Source organism: Phasianus colchicus, chromosome 21 (genome assembly GCF_987193195.1).
Source record: "Phasianus colchicus chromosome 21, bPhaCol1.hap1.1, whole genome shotgun sequence".
NCBI classification, from domain to species: Eukaryota; Metazoa; Chordata; class Aves; order Galliformes; family Phasianidae; genus Phasianus; species Phasianus colchicus.
Genome location: NC_143456.1, coordinates 7728708 through 7749660, shown reverse-complemented (window position 1 = coordinate 7749660; position 20953 = coordinate 7728708). Strand labels below are relative to the sequence as shown.

The following is a 20953-nucleotide window of genomic DNA, read 5'->3' as shown; positions in this document are numbered from 1 at the left end:
AGCACTTCAGCATGCTTGCACACAGCTCTGCATCCTCTCAGCACTGCAGACCCAACAGAGCCACTGCTCCAGCAGAAGGGCTTAGCTCACACATGTACACATCTATTGCTCCAGCAGATCACAAGGAAGAGCTGAATGCTATATCCCTGTATATCCCTGTGGGGAAAGAAATGAAATCTGCTTCACTGTTAAGAAATCTGATATTTACACTGCAGTTACGAGTGGAGAACAGCATCTTTAAAGCTCTTCTATAGCAATTTAACAGGAGACACCTGAAAGATTTTGGCACCGTGTTTCTTTAAACGGGTATGGAAACAATTTTTCAGGAGAAAAGGACCAGGCAGCTTTCTGTCACAGACTTAAGCCAACAGTGAACTGCCACACTGCCTCCTTTATCCAGAATCCCAGCATACAGTTATCTAAGGAACTCCTCATTTTCAGACATCAGTAACAGATTCTTCACAATTTCAAAGGGGGAAGAAGAGTGAAGAATCAAAGAAAAGCAATTTTTGGCAGCCAGGGCAGCATGGGGAATACTGTGGCAGTTTCTCTTTGAACTCCTTTCAGCCTGTGGCTATAAAGCTAATATAAAACATCTCAGGATTGAAAAGGAAAAGGAAAAAAATAAAAGCAACTGAAAGGATTGGGAGCACAGTGGGGTAGAATTACCAAAACGGGGATTAAAATGGCCCCCAGTGAGATGGGCAGAAATATTCAAACAAGTTAGTGCTTGGATCACTGAAAAAGAGGAAAAAAATCCGCTTCCTTTTGTTTTACAACAGAGTGAAACCCAACCTCAGCACAACAAACTATTGTGTGCAATTGTAATTTTCATCATTATTCATATTAAAGGTCTGAAGCCTTTCTCAAGATGGATATCTTGCAGTATGGACAAAATCAAGACTCTGAGCTTTGACTTATGCACACTTGTGTGTAAATCCATGGAAGACAGAAGGGCACAGATAGCTGAGGTACACGAGGCAGCCGCCTGACTTTATTTTTCCAGCCACTAACCCACACTAAATGATTGCATTCAACCTTTTTCAGCTATCTCCTCTTCCAGCTGACACTGCAGTTGTCACAGAGATGGATTTTAAATCCTGGTGTGAATCAAGTTGCACAAAAAAAAATGCGGTGAGAGTTCTAAAAACTTCTCCTAGTTGCAAGCTGAAAGCTCCTTTCATTGAAGTTATTTTGCTGTAAGTCAGAGGAAAATGAAGTAGGGTTCTAGGGATTAAAACCTCTGACAAAGCCCTAATCTGTGACCAATGATAATGTTATCTCACAGCCAGCTCATCTACAGCAGCTTTCATCTGAAAATCTCAAATAACTTCTTTCTTTAAAGCAAACCTTGAAGCTCCTCTGCCACGGAGCCACTTGTGTATTTTACAAACCTACTATTTGTGGAAGATGTGAGACAGAAGGAAGCCCTATGTCTGCAGTGGGAATTGCAGAGAGAACAGAAGCAATTTCAGAAACACTAAAGCCTCTTCCGCAGAAAAGCAGCGGGCATCATTCCTGCAGGCTTTGGCAATTTCAGCTGAAACCAACATCCACAGCCCTCGGAATGCACAGTATTTCTTTACTGCTCTCCAACCATGAGTTTTGCTCATAAACTGAAAATAAGAAAGCAAACTTACAAGAAATGTACCTTCTGTAGCTTGCATACAGAGCCCAGAACAATGCAACAAACGGCAAAGCACATTCAAAAGCAAACAAAACTGGAAGAGGATGCCATTACTCACTTGTCTTGGGACTCGATATACACATAAAGGTGAGGCTCGAAGCACTTGGAAACAATGCCATGGAAAGGATTGTCCGGGACTTTTGGCTTCTTTGGCTGTAAGAAAGCAATTACAGCATTGGTTTCAAACCTGCCCTGTAAGATCTAGCAGAAATCATAATGCAGCAGCATGGAGGATCTGAGCGCTCAGAAATACAGCACTGAGATTTGTTGACAAATAACCAGAGGCAGTATAGACAAGGTCAGTGTGTCCCAGCCTCCCTCACTCTGAAAGAGCCATCAGCATTCTAGAGTTATTTTTTTACTCGTAAAGTAGCCTGTATCCTTCAAGGGAAGACTTTTCCATGCTAAAAGATATCAGTAGGGAATAAAAGCTTAATGCAGTTTGTAAATAAGGAAACCTCACTGCTCTCTTCAAGCAGAAGCAGTCACCACTGAAATGAAATGCAGCAGTTATCTGCAAGTAACCTTGAAAAATCCCTAAGTTTTGGAACGTTAAGGAAAGTAACTACAGACTTCATCTGAATATTATTTAGATAAACGGAATGTAATTACTGCACTTGGAATCATCCAGGCAACGTTACAGGATTGCTTTCACTGTAAAACATGTTTCTGGGGATGCAGAGTTCTACTCTGAAGTCACATTTAGAGTATTAAGCACATATGCCGTTTGGGAGCCATCCAGTTGAGTTTTAGTTTAGCACTGTGCTCTGTAAAGTGGCCAAGCACATCTCACTGAAGCCACTGGGACTACTCCCATGCTTCAATATGCACATGCATCAGGCCGGACAGAGGCTTTAAGCTTTGCCCTACAGCCACATTTTATTTTTGAGATGACAAACAATTCTCCCCATTGCTTGCTGGCGAGTTGACAGTTTTTCACTGCCTGCAAAGAACTCTGTGCAGAGAGGCAAGAGTTCCATTCCAAAGAGACAAGATCAGCTCTCAGCTAACAAAGATACGATTTTTTCCAGCTGATTTTTTTTTTTTTTAAAGCACTAAAAAAAAGCAAAACAAGAGAGCCTGAAGGACACCCTCTCTTAAATAAGAAGGAATGCTGCCACTGATCTGTTTGCAGAAACTGCAAGGCTCAGATTTCTCAGGAATAATTAAGACTCAAAGACACAACGGATATGAACCTATGGCTGCAAACTTCAAGCAAGAAGCTGGTTTCATGGAGGCCAGGCCAGCCCTGGCAGCCTTGCTTCATTCACCTTCCCAGCAGCAGGACTGCAGAATGAGAGTTCTACAGCTCTGGGAGAAAGTCACTGCCCAGCACTCCCTGCTCCAGTCCTCTGCCAGTGCCTGCCAGTTTCTGCCAGATGCACGTGCTCATCAGAGCTGGAAGGAAAACAATAGGTGGTAATTACAGAAACCTTCCAGCCGCCAAGCTTCAGCAATGGCAGTGCCAGCACAAGGTTGCCCATTTGTTATGTTTATGATTTACCAGGCTGGAAGAGCCGAATCCTAAAGCACAACTGCTTTTCTTGTGTGAGCGAGTGTGTCTTTGCATCACGCTGCTCCCAGCATGTCTGGTGGAGAGAATACTAAATCTTTTAACAGTAGCGCTGAAGCTGTATTTTGGTGTGTGCAATCCTGTCCAAAAGCTGCAGATGTTTAAGCTATTTCCTCCTCGAGTTTGATGGAAATAATAAAAGGTTACTGTTGTCACAGTAAGGAGGCCTGCAGCTGGCCCAGTTTCCTTTCATTACCATCCAAAGTAAACAGTTTAAATCTAACTGCTAGGATCACTCACAGAGGTTCTTTTTAACACGGATTTTTCTCCCCCTTGCTCTTGTGTTCCCTCTTACACTCACAAGTGAATTCTCAGGACTGGTGCCTTGGGGCAGCTCTACCACTCAGAACTCCTCATCTTCAACCCTTCCTTTCCCTTCTCTTCTTCAGCTGGTGTCAGCAGCAGATGAGTCCTCCACCATCAACTCACCAGCACTAAGCAGCTGCTGGCATTTTGGAAATCAAGTATTGAGGTGTTTGGTGGAGGGCAGAAGGCTGCCCTGCTTACGTAAAAATCCAGATGGATAACACCCAACTCTGCTGAAAAGTGAGCTACGACCCCACAGATTACTGGGACATGGATGTGAGCAGGTCCTAGAGCCCTCATCATGGATCAGGATACCACCTGGAAATACACTGTGAAGTCACTGAGCAAAGAGAGGTTACCTGTCCCAAGCAACATAGAACTGAATGCTTAGAAAATGCCTGTCTGCTGAGTAAAAAATAGAGAGCTCACACACTTTGATATCCATGCCAATTAAAACAAAAATGCTCACTATTCACTCCTTTAATATTTGCAGAGTGCTTTGGAAACTCAGTGCTTTTACAAGCAGTTAGGTGTTACCTGCAACACAGAGGCAGCGGATGAAAAACACCACAAATATAAATCCTAAAAGTAATATCTCTGGAGCAAAAGCCTCAGACTGACATTTGAAAGTTCAACGAGGTGTCTGATGACTCCAAACTTAGTTTCCTTGGTTGACAAGGCAAAATATGAATTGCAGCTCCATGTAGTAGAAGGTCTTCCTGGGATCTGAAAACTCAGCTGTGATAGGTCCTCTTTCTTCAACAGAAATCCTGCAGTTACATTTGAGCTGTTGCTGCACGAGTTAGAACAGAATCCTACTCACATGCTGGGACTGTCCCTGCACTATTAACTGAAATAAAGATTGCTTTGGTTTCAGTGAAATGAGCCGCAGCAAATCAGTCATACTGGGAACTAGCATGCTGCCCAGGGAACCAAAACTGTGCTAAATTAATTGCTGTGAAAACAAACCTTTCCAATCAATGTCATTGGAAAAGCTTTAGATACCACCAGAGATTTTGACACAGAGACTGATTCACTGACAAGTGGAAAGCTCTGGAGACTTACTTTGTCTGTATCACTTTTTTCAATTACAATCTCATCCGTCTCTGTCCCAGTTTCATCCTCTAGAAACGGGTTGGTAGAAGGAGGAGGTGCTTCTGGCTTCTTCTGTAAAGAACACACCAAAAAAGGAAGCTCCTTAGAGAACAGCCTGCTTTATCTCCTGTCCACATGCTGCAGCCATGTGCTGCTTTACTGAGACCTTCAAAGCACTGTACAGCAGTCTGACTTCTCCAAGCACAGAGGCAACTGCAGACCTCCTCTTCAGCATTTAAGCTGTGAAGCCCTCTATGCTCACACTCACTCACTTAATCATCCCTGGAAGGGACATTTTGATGAATGAGAAATTTCCACCCCCTCAAAGCCCACACTCCAGAGCCCAGAGAGCTTAAGAAGCAGCAGCAGAGCATTGGCCTCTAGTTATTCCTTAGTAAAGGACCAGAGCTGTGGAAGTACTCAACTGTAGGCAAGCTGCATAGCCACACTGAAAAGGGGACCAAGTGCTCCTGCTCATGGTGCACCTTTTCATGAGGAAACAGCTTCTGGTGTGGGCTAGTGGGATTAAGCAGTCCCTTCACTGGCCCCATCACACATTCAGTGTCAAAGTCTCAGGGCACATCACAAAGAGGGAAGGAGAAACACTACCTTTTTTTTTTTTTCCAAGCCACGTACATCCTCCCCTCCTGTTTTTTCTGTTACAAAAGCTTCTGTGCCTATCTTTTCCATAAGGACAACAACAAACCAGTGAAGTAAATCTAATTAAAGTTGCAAATTTGGTATGAAATTTGTCATAAAAATAAGGCTGTGTTCTTGAGAGATTTAAAATCAGCCAGGAGGAAAACCTTACAGGACTTCCTTTTTTAATTAGCAGCACCTACTGATCCACAACAAATAACAACCAGGCCCAGCAGGCTTATCTTGTAGGGGGAATTAGCACATCTAAGTAGGCTTCCAGACACCAGCTGGACAGAGCAGTGAACCTCAAAGCAGTAGCTTCTGAGTCACACGTGTGCTCCATGCTCCCAGGGCACTCAGCTGGCAGAGCACCTGCCTGAGATTTCAGGCTGAAAAAGCATGGAGATGACCCCAGAGAAATTCACTGAGGAGGTTCTCTTGGCTCTGCCTTTACAGTCTGCCAGACGAGACACTGAAAAATGAAAGTTATCAATGGCCCTACAAGAAAAACTAACCCAAGAGAATGTGGGATTGAAAGCTGGTACCTTGTGGTAAACATGTGGTAACAAGAAATGAACAAAAGAGACAACGTTTGGTTATAACGTGTCATCAACACACAGAAAACAAACATTATGATGCAGACACCACACCATAACTATTTTGTGGCTCTCCATACCAATGTGGCTTCAGTTGCAAACAACAGTGCCCAGGAGAACCAAAAAAGTACACAATTTGTGTAGTTTCCTTCCCAACTACAACCCACTGAGCACAGTCACACTAAATGTTCTACCTGCCAGGGGAGGCTGCAGGTGACATCCTTTCAGGTCTCCCACTACCACAGCTATGTGTAATTTGGGCCCTTTTTTCCCCCTAGGAAGCTGTGGGTCTGCTCTTTAGAAATCCCCCTTACCACTGTGCCATCAGCCAGAGTGCAGCCTGAGAAGCGCTTAGCCAGAAGTCCTTCAAAGTTGGTTGTCCTCTGGATTGCAAACAGAAGCAATTTCACTTCAATTTCCTTTGCTCTTGTACGCATTATCTTGGCAAGCTCTGTCCTGAAAGAGGGTGACAAAACAGGAAAAACAACATTGTTTTCTAAAAAGAGAAAGATCCAAAACTTAAGATGGTAACTCATTCTATTCCCTAGCAACACTTTTCATCACATAAATCAAGCTAATTCTTAAGATGCTCTCTTCAACACCTTCTGAAGTTTTTCACTCTTGCTCTTAACCACAGGCAATTCTACACAGATATTTGGATGCTGCCTTTAAAGTCGCACAGCTGTGTGTCCTGTCTGGCAGAAGACATGCCACAATCCTCTTCTGAAGGAACGTGGTTCTGCCAGGGAGCACCATGAGCCTACCTGGTGACGTGGCAGAACTCCACAGCGATGCGCTCCGTCATGCACCACTCCTGAGGGAACATGCGCCCGTACTTCTCCTCATAGTCCACCAGCTGACGTTTGATCCACGCGTAGCGCCTGTCGATCTTATCCAGCCAGGCAACCTGAGGAGGACAACACCACTTTTAACAGCAGCAGCTGTTAACAATTCGAGAAGTGTCCAAATTCGTGCTAGACTGAAAATCTCCTCTTGCACAAAGGTACTGCTGAAAACTCAGCCCAATAATAAATCCATACAGTCCTACCATCCGCTTTGTTTCGCAGAGAGGTTCAAGTGAATGGGATGAAAATGCAGGAACTCCTGGATTCCCAAAAAACAAATGTTTTTCAAACTCTGGGGTTGTGTTCCTACATATTTCTAAAGGAGTTCTTGCAACATGCACAGGATGGAATGTTTCTATCATCAGGACAAGAAGCTTAAAAATTAGCTACAAAGACTGATCCGTTTCCTGGAGTCCCCCACCACCCTTTTCCTCCTCTTAGCGTTGTTTTACTTTTAAGATTTTTGGGTTTGCAACTATCAGAATAAACTTCCAACACTTCAGAGGGCAGAAAGCACATCTAACCTGAATTTATTTATTTGTTACAGTGCTGATCTCTGAACTTAAGCTCTAAGAGGAGAGGAAGTCATCCTGGTAGCCTCCCAACCCACCAGCCTGTCCACGTCAGTGTTCCCAGCTCTCAGGTCAAACCCAGATTGCCACAGGAAACATGAACTTTGCATTTTGCTCTGCTCTGCAGGAGCATTTACAAAATCCCAATGTAGCTCACAATGCCTTCCTTACATCTTGATTTTCCTGGAAAAGGACCAGATACTCTGAGAGGTGTTGTTTAATAAATTTCTTGATGATTTCCTGCTTGATTCTGGGATCCAGGACATTGGCGACGAGACATGCATCACGCAGGACATTGCTGGGTCCACCAGGTCTCTGTCAAAACAAACAGATGATTTAAGGTTAAACAACAGAAAGGGCAATTGTAAATTGTACTGCATCCACGTCATCTTGTTTTAATCCTTTTCCATTACTCTCTTTTCGTGCTCTCAGTGTTATCACTTAACCATCTTTCTTCTGTTGGATGAAAATTGAGCTCCCTCCGCTTCCCTGGCCATAAAAGTTGTTTTGTGGCTCAACTACTGTAGAAGTACTGCAACCTCCTTCCACAAATAAGAACAGTCATCCTGTCTCCTCTGCAAATCCTTTCATTGTCCTAGATATTCTGAAAAGCAGCTAAAGGAAAGGGGCTGCCATGGACAACCTCTTTTCTGCAAAAGGAAGGCCAAAAAAATGTGGAAAATACAGTCTGGGAATGATCAGCTTGCAACACAAAGCAGCACCTGCTGGTCTGTGTTGGCCCATATGAAGATGATAGTGGAGAATACAAAAGATTTAGAAGCATTCTTTTTAAAAAAAAACAACAACAATGCTCTTTTGAAGCTGCTTCATGTACACACAGATCCGCCCTTCACCAAGAATCTGTTCCAACTACTTTCCTCCTTTCTGTACTTCTGTTAGTTTTGTGAAGAAACCAGTAGAGCTGGTATTTTGGAAGACAGAACTAGCATTTTCTTTAGAATCAACTCTATTTCACACCTATTCCCATATTGCTCCCAAACGTCTGGATTCATAATCTGGGGGAAGCAGGCTTGCTGCCTTATCCTTTGCCCAGATCTATATCTGTGCTGAGTAAACCAGAGACAAATTTGATGGCAGCGTGTCAACAGACAGCTGGTGCTTGGCTTCCCCTAGACATGCAAAGATCTTTTACATCTGACAAATAACCAGTAATGTGGGGAGACACACCTGGGTTAGATGCTACGGGTTCATGGCCCCACTGCAGTCTATATGGTCACATACACAGCGTTTGTGGTATTCCTTAACTAGCATGCAGACCTCACTACAACAGGTGTGTTCTAACAATAGTCTGACTTTGAAAGTCACCACGATGATCCAGAAGTAAAATGAGATAGAAGCTGAGGACAATTCTGTTGGCAAGTTTTCAGCAAGTGAGAACTTTACCTTTGTACCTTGGGAAGGAAAGGCTTCCTCAAAGTCAGCCAGGATCTGCTGTCCTAATTCATTCTGTGCTGCCTTCACCCTGATGAGGACAGAAAAAACACAGCGTTGTTCCATTTTGCACACCTTGCTATGAAGGGGACTGAAAAAGCTAGCAGCTCCACAAGGTTTTCTTAAAGGACAAAAAAATCAGCCTGAAAGAAAAAACCACCCACACTAAGAAGGCATTATGTCAAAACTGTGAAAGTATTTTCTCCCTGAACGACACTTGGATGACAACTCCATCTGTACAGCATCAATACAAGTCCTTGATGCTCTCGTGCTGCTGAAATTTAGTATTTCAATAACAGCCAGTTAATCAGCTGAGAAATCAGCGCAGTGCTTTTAATGCCAGGTCTTTACATTTGTGGATGTTGATCGAGTTTCAGAAAGCATGTTTCTAACACGAACGTCTCAATCTTCATAATGAACCTTTCACAGCTCCAGGTGCACCAACCTATTTTTAAATGCATCCATGTGAGTTGTGCTGGCTGCGGTTTTATCCTATAAATCCTGACTTAAGAAGCATAAGAGCAAAGGTATGAAATGGATGAAAAGGTTTGACAAGACCACAATCATGCTCTTTATTTAGCTGGGAGAATAAGGCTTCCAATTTCCAGAAATAAAAGTCAATATGGCTTAATTGATACTTTGAGAGAAATGGAAATGCCTACACATGCTGGAAAGAGCCAAAACAAACAGTCAGGCCCTCACACCCCTCTGCAGCCCTTGAATTCTTCCATCACTTCTTATAATGCCGGAAACACCTGAAGGACTAAACTGATTACTCAAAACAGCAGATTTTTCCATTGAGACTGATATGTTTCAAAGGATGGGTTTTGTGAAGGCATTTGTTCAGACTGTGGGAAGAATTTGTTGTTTGCTTTCTTTTTTGTTTACAAATCCTCAACATCAACAAGGAACGATCTGTTTGTTTAATCTGCTCCTTCCAGGTTCATTTGCTCTGGAACACCACGAGCTGAGCTGACAATGCTGGAGAAAGGCCTGGCTAAATGAATGCTGGCAAATGGAGAAAGTACTAGTCCTTCCAAAGCTATGGTTGAAATGTGACTTTACAACTGATTTAGCTGTATGTACGACCTGTCTTATCCGGGATTTCTGTGTGGAGGTTCTGCTTGAAAAGCTTCCTGCCTGTGATGTCAGACAGAAGTCTCACTTAAGCTCTCTGCTTCACAGGAATGTTTGGAAACCCAAATACCTTTCCAGGTAGAGATCCACAGCTAACACCCTAATAACTGCAAAACAAAAGAGATTTGCTAAATGCTGAATTAGAAGGAGCAAGAAATTTAAGCAAGGAGAACTCAGCCCAGCAGCCACAACTACAGCCATAATCCTGCTTAGACTGCACAAGTAAACCCCATCAGTTAATGTGAGAAAGCATCACAGAACAAAGCCCTCTCATCCTCCTGCAAAACAAAACAAAACTAAATGCTTAAAATGGATTGAAAAAGTGCATCTTTTCAAGGAAGAAACAAGAAGTTTTGAATTTCACAGGAATGAATGAGTTTGTATAAATAACTGGAGCCATTAGCTGTGGAACTCCCCATCAGGCAGCAGCTGCAGTGCAAACACTGAACAGCAGAGCAGCCAGATTCCTGAAGACTCAACAAACTCAAGAGAGGCACGGACAGGCAGTTAAAGGCCCTGTCCACAGGCTTTGTTGTTTTAGGCTTTGATTCAGGAAAGTACTTAAGGGTATTCTTAATGGGGATTCTCATATCCTTCAATTAAGAAACCTGCACGAACGCCTTGCTGAGCTGGGATGCTAAGAGAAATATCTTTTTTTAAACCTGACCTGCTTAAAAATAATCTCTCGATGGCAAAACAGCAAAATAAGTTTCAGCACATTTTTGCATGCTTTGCACAATAAGGATAAGGCAGGGAAATCAAAGCAGCTGGAGCTTTAGGTACATGCAGCCAACCTCCCCCCAAACACTTGGTTACATGAGGGTTAGAGATTTTTGTTTTCCTGACTTTTGTTTTACTATTAGTGGCTTTTGTTCTGTTTCTCCACCACAAAAATAATATTAAAAAGAAAAAAAAACACCCACAAAACAAAACAAACCTCACACTTAAATCTCAAATGACATAAATTATTAGAAACCACAATTGCTTCAGCCAAAGCTACCAGAAATCTTAAACCATGCCTGGCATCTTGCTGGGATGCAAAGGGGCTGAGCGAGCCCGTTTTGCTGGGGCAAACTTAGCATCATCTTTATTGGAAATACTTTCCAAGCTTTTCTCCACTCTCTGCCAGGCTTCAGCAACGTGCATGGGTGGGTTGGTGACCGCTAATTGTATGCTCCTTCTACAGAGGGAAAACAGAAGGGAATTGAGAACAAAATATCACTTTCTGCTGTGACAAACAGCTTCCATTACACCAAATTTGAAGTCATTTTAGGAATATCATTAAGAAAATATTCACTTTTGAATGTGAACTGTGTTATTTTGTACATGAATACCCAGCGGGACGTCCACAAAAACCCAACTGAGCGTTCAGTCAGGTTTCCAATGAATACTTACAATAGGATTTTTGATTGTTTTCAAGGGGACAGAGCAGGTGAAAAGCAAGCCTGAAAACACATCATTAGTTTCACAGCATCCAGGAGCAGGAACTTCAACTGAATCGAGCACCCCATGACACAGCTCCCATCCAACAACACCAAGCAGGCACTTCTTCCCATGGCCTCCCATTTATATTTGGCTTTGCTCCATCCACACCAAGGAAGAAAGGCTCTTTAATAAAGAGAGAATCTGCTCATTCAGCACTGCATGAAATAAATTTACTGTATATAATAGACTTTGGTTACTGTCTGTGCCAAAACCTACCCATGCACTTTTGCCTTCACAAGAGCCTTCAGCTGCTCTATTAAACCAACCCCAGGAGATACCAAACCCCAGCAATTTCAGTCTGAAAATAGCACTGAGAGAAGCCCGGTAAACTTCCTTTGATGTTTCATGAATCAGGAAAGTGTTTCCAAGCAAAGAGAGAGGAAAGTCAGCTCCAAGCTGGGCCCTCCTACCTCCACATGGAGCCAAGCTGCAACTGGACATGGCCTCAGGCAGACCTCCCTGCAGGAACCTGCTGTAGGTGTCAGCAGTGCAGAGCTCCCAGCACCACCCGTGCAGCCCTCCTCACCCCACCAGCAGTGTCTTCTATCACTACCAGATGGTGCAACTCGTGCTGTGTAAACACTGGAAGGAAAGCTCTGCAGAGGCAGCTCTAAAAATAGGGGAAAGTCTTGAGCTTTTCAGACCCTCATCTTGAAAGGAGACAAAAACAAAGGAAGTTCTCCTCCACGCCTCTGCCAGTCTTTCTGGTGAGACTCAATATCTCTTTAATTATCAGCAACTGTAAAAGCATTAAATAATCGTCCATTAGAAGGGGAAAGCCAGCCAGAATTCTGCACAGAGGCTTCAATTATCCGTGGCTTTACCATGGCCAATGACAGCAGCTTTCTGTCACTACCAATCTGGAAGAAAATATATCAAGTTATCTTCCTGAGCATGAGGTCAGAACAGACAACAACCTAAACAAATGTCAGTGCTCTTCTGAATTTATCTCTCTTTGATGTTCATTTAAGCAAATGCTTATGGCCAAATACTTTGCTAAAACAAGGCTCCACCTCTCCCTCTCAATTTAGGGTGGATCTTTATTTTGCTCAGTGTCATGGATTCCATCTGGATTTTCTGGAAGAGGTATCTATACCACAAAGGAAGTCCAACAGATTGATATAGAGTTATTACAGTTATCACTCAAACACTGTTTCCATCACTACACAGTACAGCTGCCATCTTAGCAAAGGGAGTCACCACTAAATTAATTAGTACCTGGAAGACTCCTCTAGCCACCTCTGTAATGAGCAAAGTAACCTCACATATCAACAGGATGGTGGTGACAGATGTGCAATTTGCAAGCTGGAAAGAAATGCTATCAGATACGATTGCATTATTAAGAAGGTTCATCCCTAATGTTAATAAGTGGTTTTAACCTCTGAGCTGTGCTCAGCACTACGACAGGCTGTTAAGTAAATGTCAGGCGTGTGGTGCAAGGGAAGTGAAGCCTGCTGTAAAGCAAGAAGAGTAGGTTTGGGCTGGGACAGACATGTTACCTAGAAGAGGGAGGGCCCTGTTCCTGAGAAACCCAAACGCAAAGTCACAAATCAAAGCCAAGGTCCAGGAGAGCTGGTGGCTTTGTCACACCGAGCTGCCACATGCCACTGCTGAGAGCAGTAGGCACTTGCTGCTGGATCTGCACTACAACTCACCCTGTCACCAACTGCACCACTGAGGGTAAGGAAGCAAAGAAAGCTTCACCTCAGGGTTTGCCACAGCCACGGGTTCAAAGGGCCACCATCCTTAGGAACTGCTTCTGCCTAATGCGTTGCCTAAGCTTCCAGCACAGCAGGGATGTGAGCAGTCAGTGCTTGACTGTTTTACCTTTCAGAAAGCTGTCGAATCTGAGGAATCCCCATGTATTTGTTGAAGTGCTCCAACACATTCACAACGCCTTGTAGAAGATTGGCAACTTCCCCGTATTGTCTCCTTCTGGTCATAGCCCTGCAGAGGAAATTAAACATTTACAAAAGGGAGTTTGATGAAAATTCTGGGTGGTAATTCCCAGGTTACCTCATCCATATGGCCTCCACTGACATTCATTTTTCTAAAATACACAACTCTTCATTAACATTCCAATACAGCATTAAAATTTCACTTAACTGATGCTAAAATAAACCAACCCAGCACACATCTAACAACGCTTCAGAAAACATAAATGTCCAAACCAACACTTGGCAAAGAACGTGTAAACTACCAAATGCATCCGCTTTTCAGTAAGGGTCTGGAGGCAGTAAATACTATTTCACTGTAATGACCTGAGTTATGCCGTTCATCATGGCACACAAAGTGTGAGTTAAAGCTTCACAGGGAGAACTGTTACACTGAAAAGCCATTAGCCTTGACTTTTCTGTTAATAATTTTCACAGGGAACTGATAGAAGAACCAACTTGATTTTTAGTTCAACCTTTCAGATCATTCCATTGGAGACAGCAGCCCAAGTAAAATTTAATTCTGACCATTTGACAACCCAGTGTTCGTGCAGAATTTGCTGCAATCCAAGAACAGGCTGTGCTTGGGTCTTGCAGCTTCACAGATGCAACATGTAAAGGCTGAACTTCCTCAGCCTGTGCGTTCCTCAAGCACATTAAAAAAAAAAAAGACAACGAGGAAGGATTATCAGAAATATCTAATCCCACTTTGTACACAGCACAAGCTGCACGGCTTCTTTGAACTCATTTTCAGAACTAGAGCAGACCTCTCAGAAAGAGAGATCCCACTGAAGTTAAAGGCTGCTAAGAATCCCCCAAGCCTCAGAAGAGCACATCCTTATTGATGACACCTAACTCAACAGACTGCCTTGCACTTTCATGAAGCCAGACTCTCATTCCCAACCTATTAAGTAAACTTCCCTCCAGAGATATAAGCAGCTGTTATAGGCCTGCTCTGAAATCAAGAACTCAGCAGGGTCAAAGTGCCACCAGAATTCATGTGCTTACTCCAGTGAGTCCACTCCCCCTGCCAGCATGTGCAGGTGGTTGAGGGTGGTGATGGAGGTGGTCAGATGGCGCTTGGCATGATCCAGCTGCTTGATGTCCCGTGTGATTTCTTTAACCTAGTGAATGAAAAAAACAGGAATCTGGCTAAATATCAAGCACCAAAACTGTAAGGAGCTAAGATGGGCTCTCTCTTCCCTTAAGAACTCCATGTTAGCTCTACAGCCAAATGAACACAAGGACAAGGATGCAGGTTCAACACATGCTTGACAGCAAATTACAACCAAAGACAAAAACGTTCCCTTCTTAACAAGGACTAAAGCAGAAATCAGTGTCTTATCCCTGTTAAGGACTAAGGGGGAACTACTACTCACCATTTGTTCTGATTTTTCAGCCTTGTCTTTAATATCCTTAATTTTACCAAAGAGTTGCTGAATGGCTTTCTGGGCTTCTTCCAAAGCCTGAAAAAGAAACAAGGTCAGAGTGGAAAGAAAGCTCACAAATAGTTTTCACCTTTAAGAATGCACAGCTGTTCCTCACAGCATCCTGGGCTGGGTCAGCAAGGGGAGCTGTTTTGTTACAAAGATCATCAGTGCAACAAAAGCCAACCTACAACAAGGTGTAGGGTGGGATTTCAAGCCTGAGCGAATCGATGCTTCCATAACCACTTTACAATAATGCTCTGTAAAATCTGATTGAGATAATCCACGGAAGCACCGTGGTGATGTGATCCATTGGGGTTAAGGTTACTGCAGTGCACGTCCCCTCACTAAGTGTGGAAAAATAAGTAGAGCTTACTCCTGATCAATATGCATTTAGAGCAGGGAAACGAAACCTCCAAATGAAAGCTCTACGCTCGATCAATTCTCAATCAAAAATACACAACATACAGAGTACTGTTTGCAGGATATCATCCTGCTGGACAACCAACGCCTATTCTGTTGATCCCATGCAGACAAGCAAAGGCAGAGGTTTTGCAGGACAGTTTTGCAGTACCCACATAGATCTAGCATGGAAAAGAGCTGGTTTGGATTTCTGTGCTATTTTCCTGCAAACTTCTGGTCTCCCTCATGCAGCCATGGTGCATCTGCCCTTACCCAGACAGCACAGATCCATGTGGACTCAGGGAGTGGAGCCACATATCCAAAAATCACGTGTTCACAATGTTTTCTGCAGTAATTCATCCCATTTTCCTTTCTAGCTCCAGTTCCACTTTGTTTCCCGCTGTTAGGAAGGCTTCTGTCCCTCCTTTTCCATCCAGCCCCATGACCAAGGTTATGATGCTAGCTGCAGGCTCCTCCAGCAAAGAAACGTAACGCACCTTCCTTTAAAAACGCATCAGCAAACTATCTGCCAGGAGGTTCTGTTGGAATGTAGCTGCATTACAATAAAAAGTCTAAAAGCTGGAAACACTTGATAATTCGTTTTCCAGAAGAGGAAAGTCTCCTCTGAAATATCTTCTGAATCATGTGAAAGTTAACACTTTATCCATTAGTGTCACACAGCTATCGCATGGCATGTTCAATAAGTGAAATGAGCACTCCACCAAGCTACAGGGACAGCTCTATTAGAAATGAACACCACCACCTTCTCATTTGGCTCCAGCCTGGCCCCCTCTCGGAATAAGGTTTTCTATCCCATTTAAAGGCACGTGAATTAAACACAACCCAAAGAATGGTTCTTTCAACATACTTAACTGCAGCCTCTGTGCTCAGTCGCAGCCCCTGGCTGCAGCACGTGCCTCTGTGGGCACACAGCACTGCTTCTCCCAGGGTCTGAGGAGGTCTGCATAAAGAAGTCAGCTCTGTACCTGAGGCACGTGGTCCTCCTGCACTCCAGAGGAAATGAGCACATTGCCTCCGGTACGCTGAGCAAATTAAAACAGGGTTTTGTTCTTGTACACTGAAAACTGCCAAGAGAAGGCGAACTGGTGTCATCACCTGGTCCTGATGTTTGTTGCTTTTACCTCCTTATAGACTCTGGAAAAACACAAAGGAGATGACACGTGCCCTGAAGCCTCTTGCTGCTGTGCAAGCAGCACAGCCAGAATGTGGGGAGAGACTGATCCATGTCTTGTGTGCATCTCAGGGGAGGGCATGCATTCCTACAGCTGCTAAGAAAAACAAAAACCACACACAGAACCCAACAGAGAACTTAACAGGCTGGAGTAAAGCAGAACCGTTCATAAACACTCATTTCATCTCTTGAAATTTGCTTCCAAAGACTCGCCCAGCCATCAAGACATAAATCTGCAACCAGTTCAAGGGGCTGCTCTCATGAACAAGCTGCACATTTCTTTTTTGAGTTAGAAGAAACTAATTCATCAATGTGCTTGCAGGTTTTTTTTAATATAGTTTATATAATAAAGATGAAAATATGTTCCTTGAAGCATCCATCAGATTTGCCCAAGGTAACACTCTGTGTAAATCCCTTTTTCTTAATCAGAAGGGCACTGTCAGATAGATCTGAGGGGAAGCTGAGAACAAACTGCAAGTCTTATTCAGCTCGCAAAGCCTAATTAAACTTTGTAATGGTTCTTCTTTCAGGAAACCAATGGAAAATGTTGGCTGCAACATTTCAACTGCAGCATCTGAAAGTAAAATACTGCACGTGTGGGAAGGAAATAAATTACACCCAATCACTCCACCGTTCTGCTGAGTGTGAAGGTAGAGAAAAGCAAAGAGCAAAACCACCTCATATTTGATCAGTGGTGCTCCTTACTCAGGGAGAAGGAATTGACAATCCAAGGAAGGAAACAGGTCTAATTCTTTAAGGTATAATAAAGAAGGGTTTTTTTAGTTTATATAAATGATTATTCTCTTGCCTATAAAAATGAGAGATGGGAAACTGCAGATGTGTTAAAGACTACACTTTATATTTTGCTAAGAATGCATTTCCCTTCCAGTAAAGCCACACTCTGCTCCTGTAAAGACAGTGAATCACGAATGTTAAAAGCATTTTGTTACAGCTCTTGGTTTTGGACAGAAATTCTAAAAGCAGAACAATACCAAGAGAATAGGAATTGCTCTCAAGGACAGAACTGGTTTACATGATGAAGAGCAGCAACCAGCCTTGCTCTGTGGCTCTTGACGCAGGCTTTGCTGTGCAGCATCAATTTGTCTCCTCGCCCTATATGCAAATTGATGGCACTCCCAGCTGACTTACAGAAGTTATTGCACTTCCTTTCCTAAAGCATCTCAAGGGCTGAGGACTACTAATAAATGAAGAGATACACAGATACGTCATCACCCATGGTTATATGAAACGAGGATGTTGAAATTAGGGTTGCGATGTACTGGAACAACATCATATGACTCTAATCAGCAACTGAGCCTGCAAGCTACAATTAACCCAGCAGCGTTATTTATGAAACCTGATGCAACCTCTGCACTCCCCAAACGCCCAGCAGCAGCTGAGGACAGCCCCAGCAGGAGCCTATTGCCCAGAGAGGCCACAGCTACTCGTCCCAGGGCACCCAGCAGTGGTACAGGGAGGAAAGAGGGCAGCAACACAGCAAGAGGCTGCAGGGAGAGCATGCAAGACAAAGCAACAGGCTTTGGGCATTCTGCTTTTCTCCCACTCTGGCTTTCTTTAGCCAGTTCTTGGAGTGAGGAAGAGGATCTTTCCATTTAATGTGATGCATTTTTACCTGGCCCTGTTCCTCAGCCACTCTGTGTTAATGCAATGAAGCTCCCCTGCTCCTGGGTTAACAGCAGGGATGAAGAGCAGAACACTGAGAAGTTCACACAGGAGCTGGAAAGCCCAATTGCATACAGCCCAGGTAAGGCAGGCAGACACTGAGCTCCACAAGTCAACACATTCTGTAAAGCAGCAGGGAAAAAGCACAGCACATCAACCAGCCACAGCTCTTTAAACCTCTTCACCCTGAGATGCAACAGGAGCAAGCCTGTCAAACACACTACAGAACAATAGGGGAGTAAAGGTAGAGCATGAATCACTAAGAAAAAACTACCTACAAAATATCTTCGTTGCGCTGACCCAAGCAGTTCTCAGGGCATCATCTCTTGTGGCATCTTTCAGCTTGATCTCCCAACCAGAAAAATGGGGAAAATAAATAACCTGAGTGAGAGGTGGAAAGAGACTGAGTCTAACAGTGCAGTACCAACATGAACTTTAATTCAGTATTTTAAAGTGAAGCTCCTTTGGAAGTTAACCTTGCAGTGATTTACAGCCATAGCAACAATGGCCAAGCCAAAAAAAACAAAGCCTGAATGACAGCCTGCAAATCCCCACAGCTCTGCAGGGGAACACAGCCATGCTGGCTGTCATCCCAATGGGACAGCAGGTATGGCCCAGGTGTCACATCATGTAGATGCAGCACTTGAGGATACGTTTATTGGGCGTGATGGGGTGATGGTTGGACTTGATGATCTTGGAGGTCTCTTCCGAACTTTATGATTCTATGATCCCCCATTCTACCCAAGGCACAGCTTCACCATCTGCCATGGTGCTGTCCCATCCTTCCCAGCCATGCACTGCATGTCCCTGCAATGGAGCAAGTCAACAAAGTGCCAGGAGTCACACAAACAGGGCAGTTAAAGGAGAGTGTTATTACCAGATGTCATTCATTTGGGGAAAGAGAACATTTTCAGAGGCAGCTTGCTTGCTTAGGGAACTCTGAGATTTAGGATTGAATCAGCTTTGTTCTGTCCCAGAAACAGTTAAAATACCTTGATAGCTTCCATATGTCACTGGTGGTGTTCTAGAGACACGCTCTTTTTATTTGATTCTGGCCAATATATATTTCAATTGGATGTCATTACTCACATCAGAAAGCTGCCCTCTGCTAAGTACTTTATAGACACTTGACACATCTGCCAAATTCACAGCATCCAAATGAATTTTTAATGTTACAAATTGGGCTGTGGTCAGGATGTTGAGAATTTAATGCTTCTGGATTGGTCCCTGCTCCTGAACACAGTGTATTAATGCTTCTTTCATTTGCTGCCACGCTTACAGCCCTGATCAATGAGCATCTCTGGACCATGACTGAAAACAAGTTCCCATTCCCAAATCTCAAAAGGGCCTCAGCTGCAGAGATTTCAAAGCAACTCGTGCTTACTGTGACCAGACTCCTAATTTGTGCCACTGAAATCTCATACAAAGAGTTTCTCCAGACTGAGAAAGGGTGGAAATACATTTTTATTCTCAGCCTGATTTCATTTTAGAGAAGACTTTTAAGTTTCACAGCTATGGATAAACCACTGCAGCTCTAGCTGTAGCACTCAAGCAGAGGTGCTGGTCCATGGGAGCTCTTCGACAGCACACACACAGCCAGATGTTTCCCAAGGCAAACAAATCTGATGGGCTCAGCACCCCTGGCTTTAATTTTAGCAAATTTCAACCCTAGCACTTGATCAAATACTATGTAACTACCACAATCATCGCTAAAGAATACAATTTTCTGTCATCAGTTCTAGCTCTAACCACTAAGGCTGCACTAAGGATGCTTTAAATCAACAGATTATGTCCAAGACTGCACCAAGCTTAAAATTGCTGCTTTTGTCCCTTCACTTAACCCCTGAATCATGCTTAGAAATCAAAACCTGTGCTCAGAACAGCTGCACAAATGCTGGCAGACACGAGGTGTGAAGCAAGAGGTGATACCTCACATAGTGCTCAACTCCTGAACACACATCAAAAATAGAAGATAACAAAAACAGGAAAAAAAGAGGGAAAAATTAAAATGAATAAGATCCACAGTAACGCAGAACCTCCTGCCTGTTGTCAGGACTGCTATTTCCAGGCTGGGTTTCTCACTTTGCTGGCATCGAAACCAAACTGGGCTGTGGCACAGCCCAGCCTCATTTTGCAGCTTGCACTGTCACAAACAAAATGTCTTTTGCCTGCACAAAACGTGACCTGGTGCCCAGCCCTGGGTGGCAGGGCAGTGACACAGGCATCCATCACCTCCTGACATAGGAGCACAAGGTCGTGCACAGACCTGCCTTGAACTGAGCGTCGTGGCAGATGGCAGAAATTCTGCCCAACCTCTCTGTGCAGTTGCAGATGCCAGTTTTAATGGCCAGGAGCCAGAAGGATAATAAACAGCACTATTTCTTCTTGGCATGCCATCCACCTGAAATCCTTTTCAGTAAACATGTTCTGGGCTAGAAAAAGCTCTGTGCCTCTTCAAGGGGAAGGACATTGCCCAACTGTCACAACTCACTAGGGAAATGGCTGTAAATGATTCTCACTTTTTATTCATTTTGGCAGCTCAATTTCTGGTGATTATTCACTGGTTATGAAAGAACAACAGGACTTCAGTTGCTGGGCTGGAATCTTAGAGAACCTGTGGTGTGCCTTTTCCTTTTTAATATATAAAATGACACAGCAATTTAACCTTCATCCATTCATCACCTTAAAACACACAATGAAATCTACTACTTGCCTGTCTGTGTTTCAGAATAGAATCAAAGAGCCACTAAGGCTGGAAAAGACCAAGAAGATCACCAAGCCCCAACACAAACAGGTGGGGGTGGAAAGGGACCTGAAGCAACAGTGTGCTTGCTAAGCATGGTTATGCAATGCAGGCACTGCACAAAGACAGCTCTGCCTACTGCTGCACCCACCAGTGGCCATATCAGTAAGAACTTGGGTAGCCAG

The 20953-nt window shown here is 43.6% G+C and overlaps 1 protein-coding gene across 3 annotated transcripts in view; it reads right to left on the bottom strand.

The window, feature by feature from the left end:
* The window catches only part of VPS53 (VPS53 subunit of GARP complex), a 48956-nt gene that overhangs the window by 19892 nt on the left and 8111 nt on the right, over positions 1-20953 (bottom strand). For 2 of the 3 annotated variants that reach the window (XM_031591567.2, XM_031591568.2), the window contains exons 5-13: positions 14701-14787; positions 14330-14445; positions 13215-13334; positions 8718-8796; positions 7485-7628; positions 6661-6803; positions 6211-6352; positions 4632-4733; positions 1746-1840 (exon numbers count right to left, since the gene is read on the bottom strand). In XM_031591567.2, coding sequence (XP_031447427.1) covers positions 1746-1840; positions 4632-4733; positions 6211-6352; positions 6661-6803; positions 7485-7628; positions 8718-8796; positions 13215-13334; positions 14330-14445; positions 14701-14787 — 1028 coding nt within the window. The remainder of the gene's footprint in view (positions 1-1745; positions 1841-4631; positions 4734-6210; positions 6353-6660; positions 6804-7484; positions 7629-8717; positions 8797-13214; positions 13335-14329; positions 14446-14700; positions 14788-20953) is intronic. The other variant, XM_090122308.1, reaches the window with a different exon arrangement.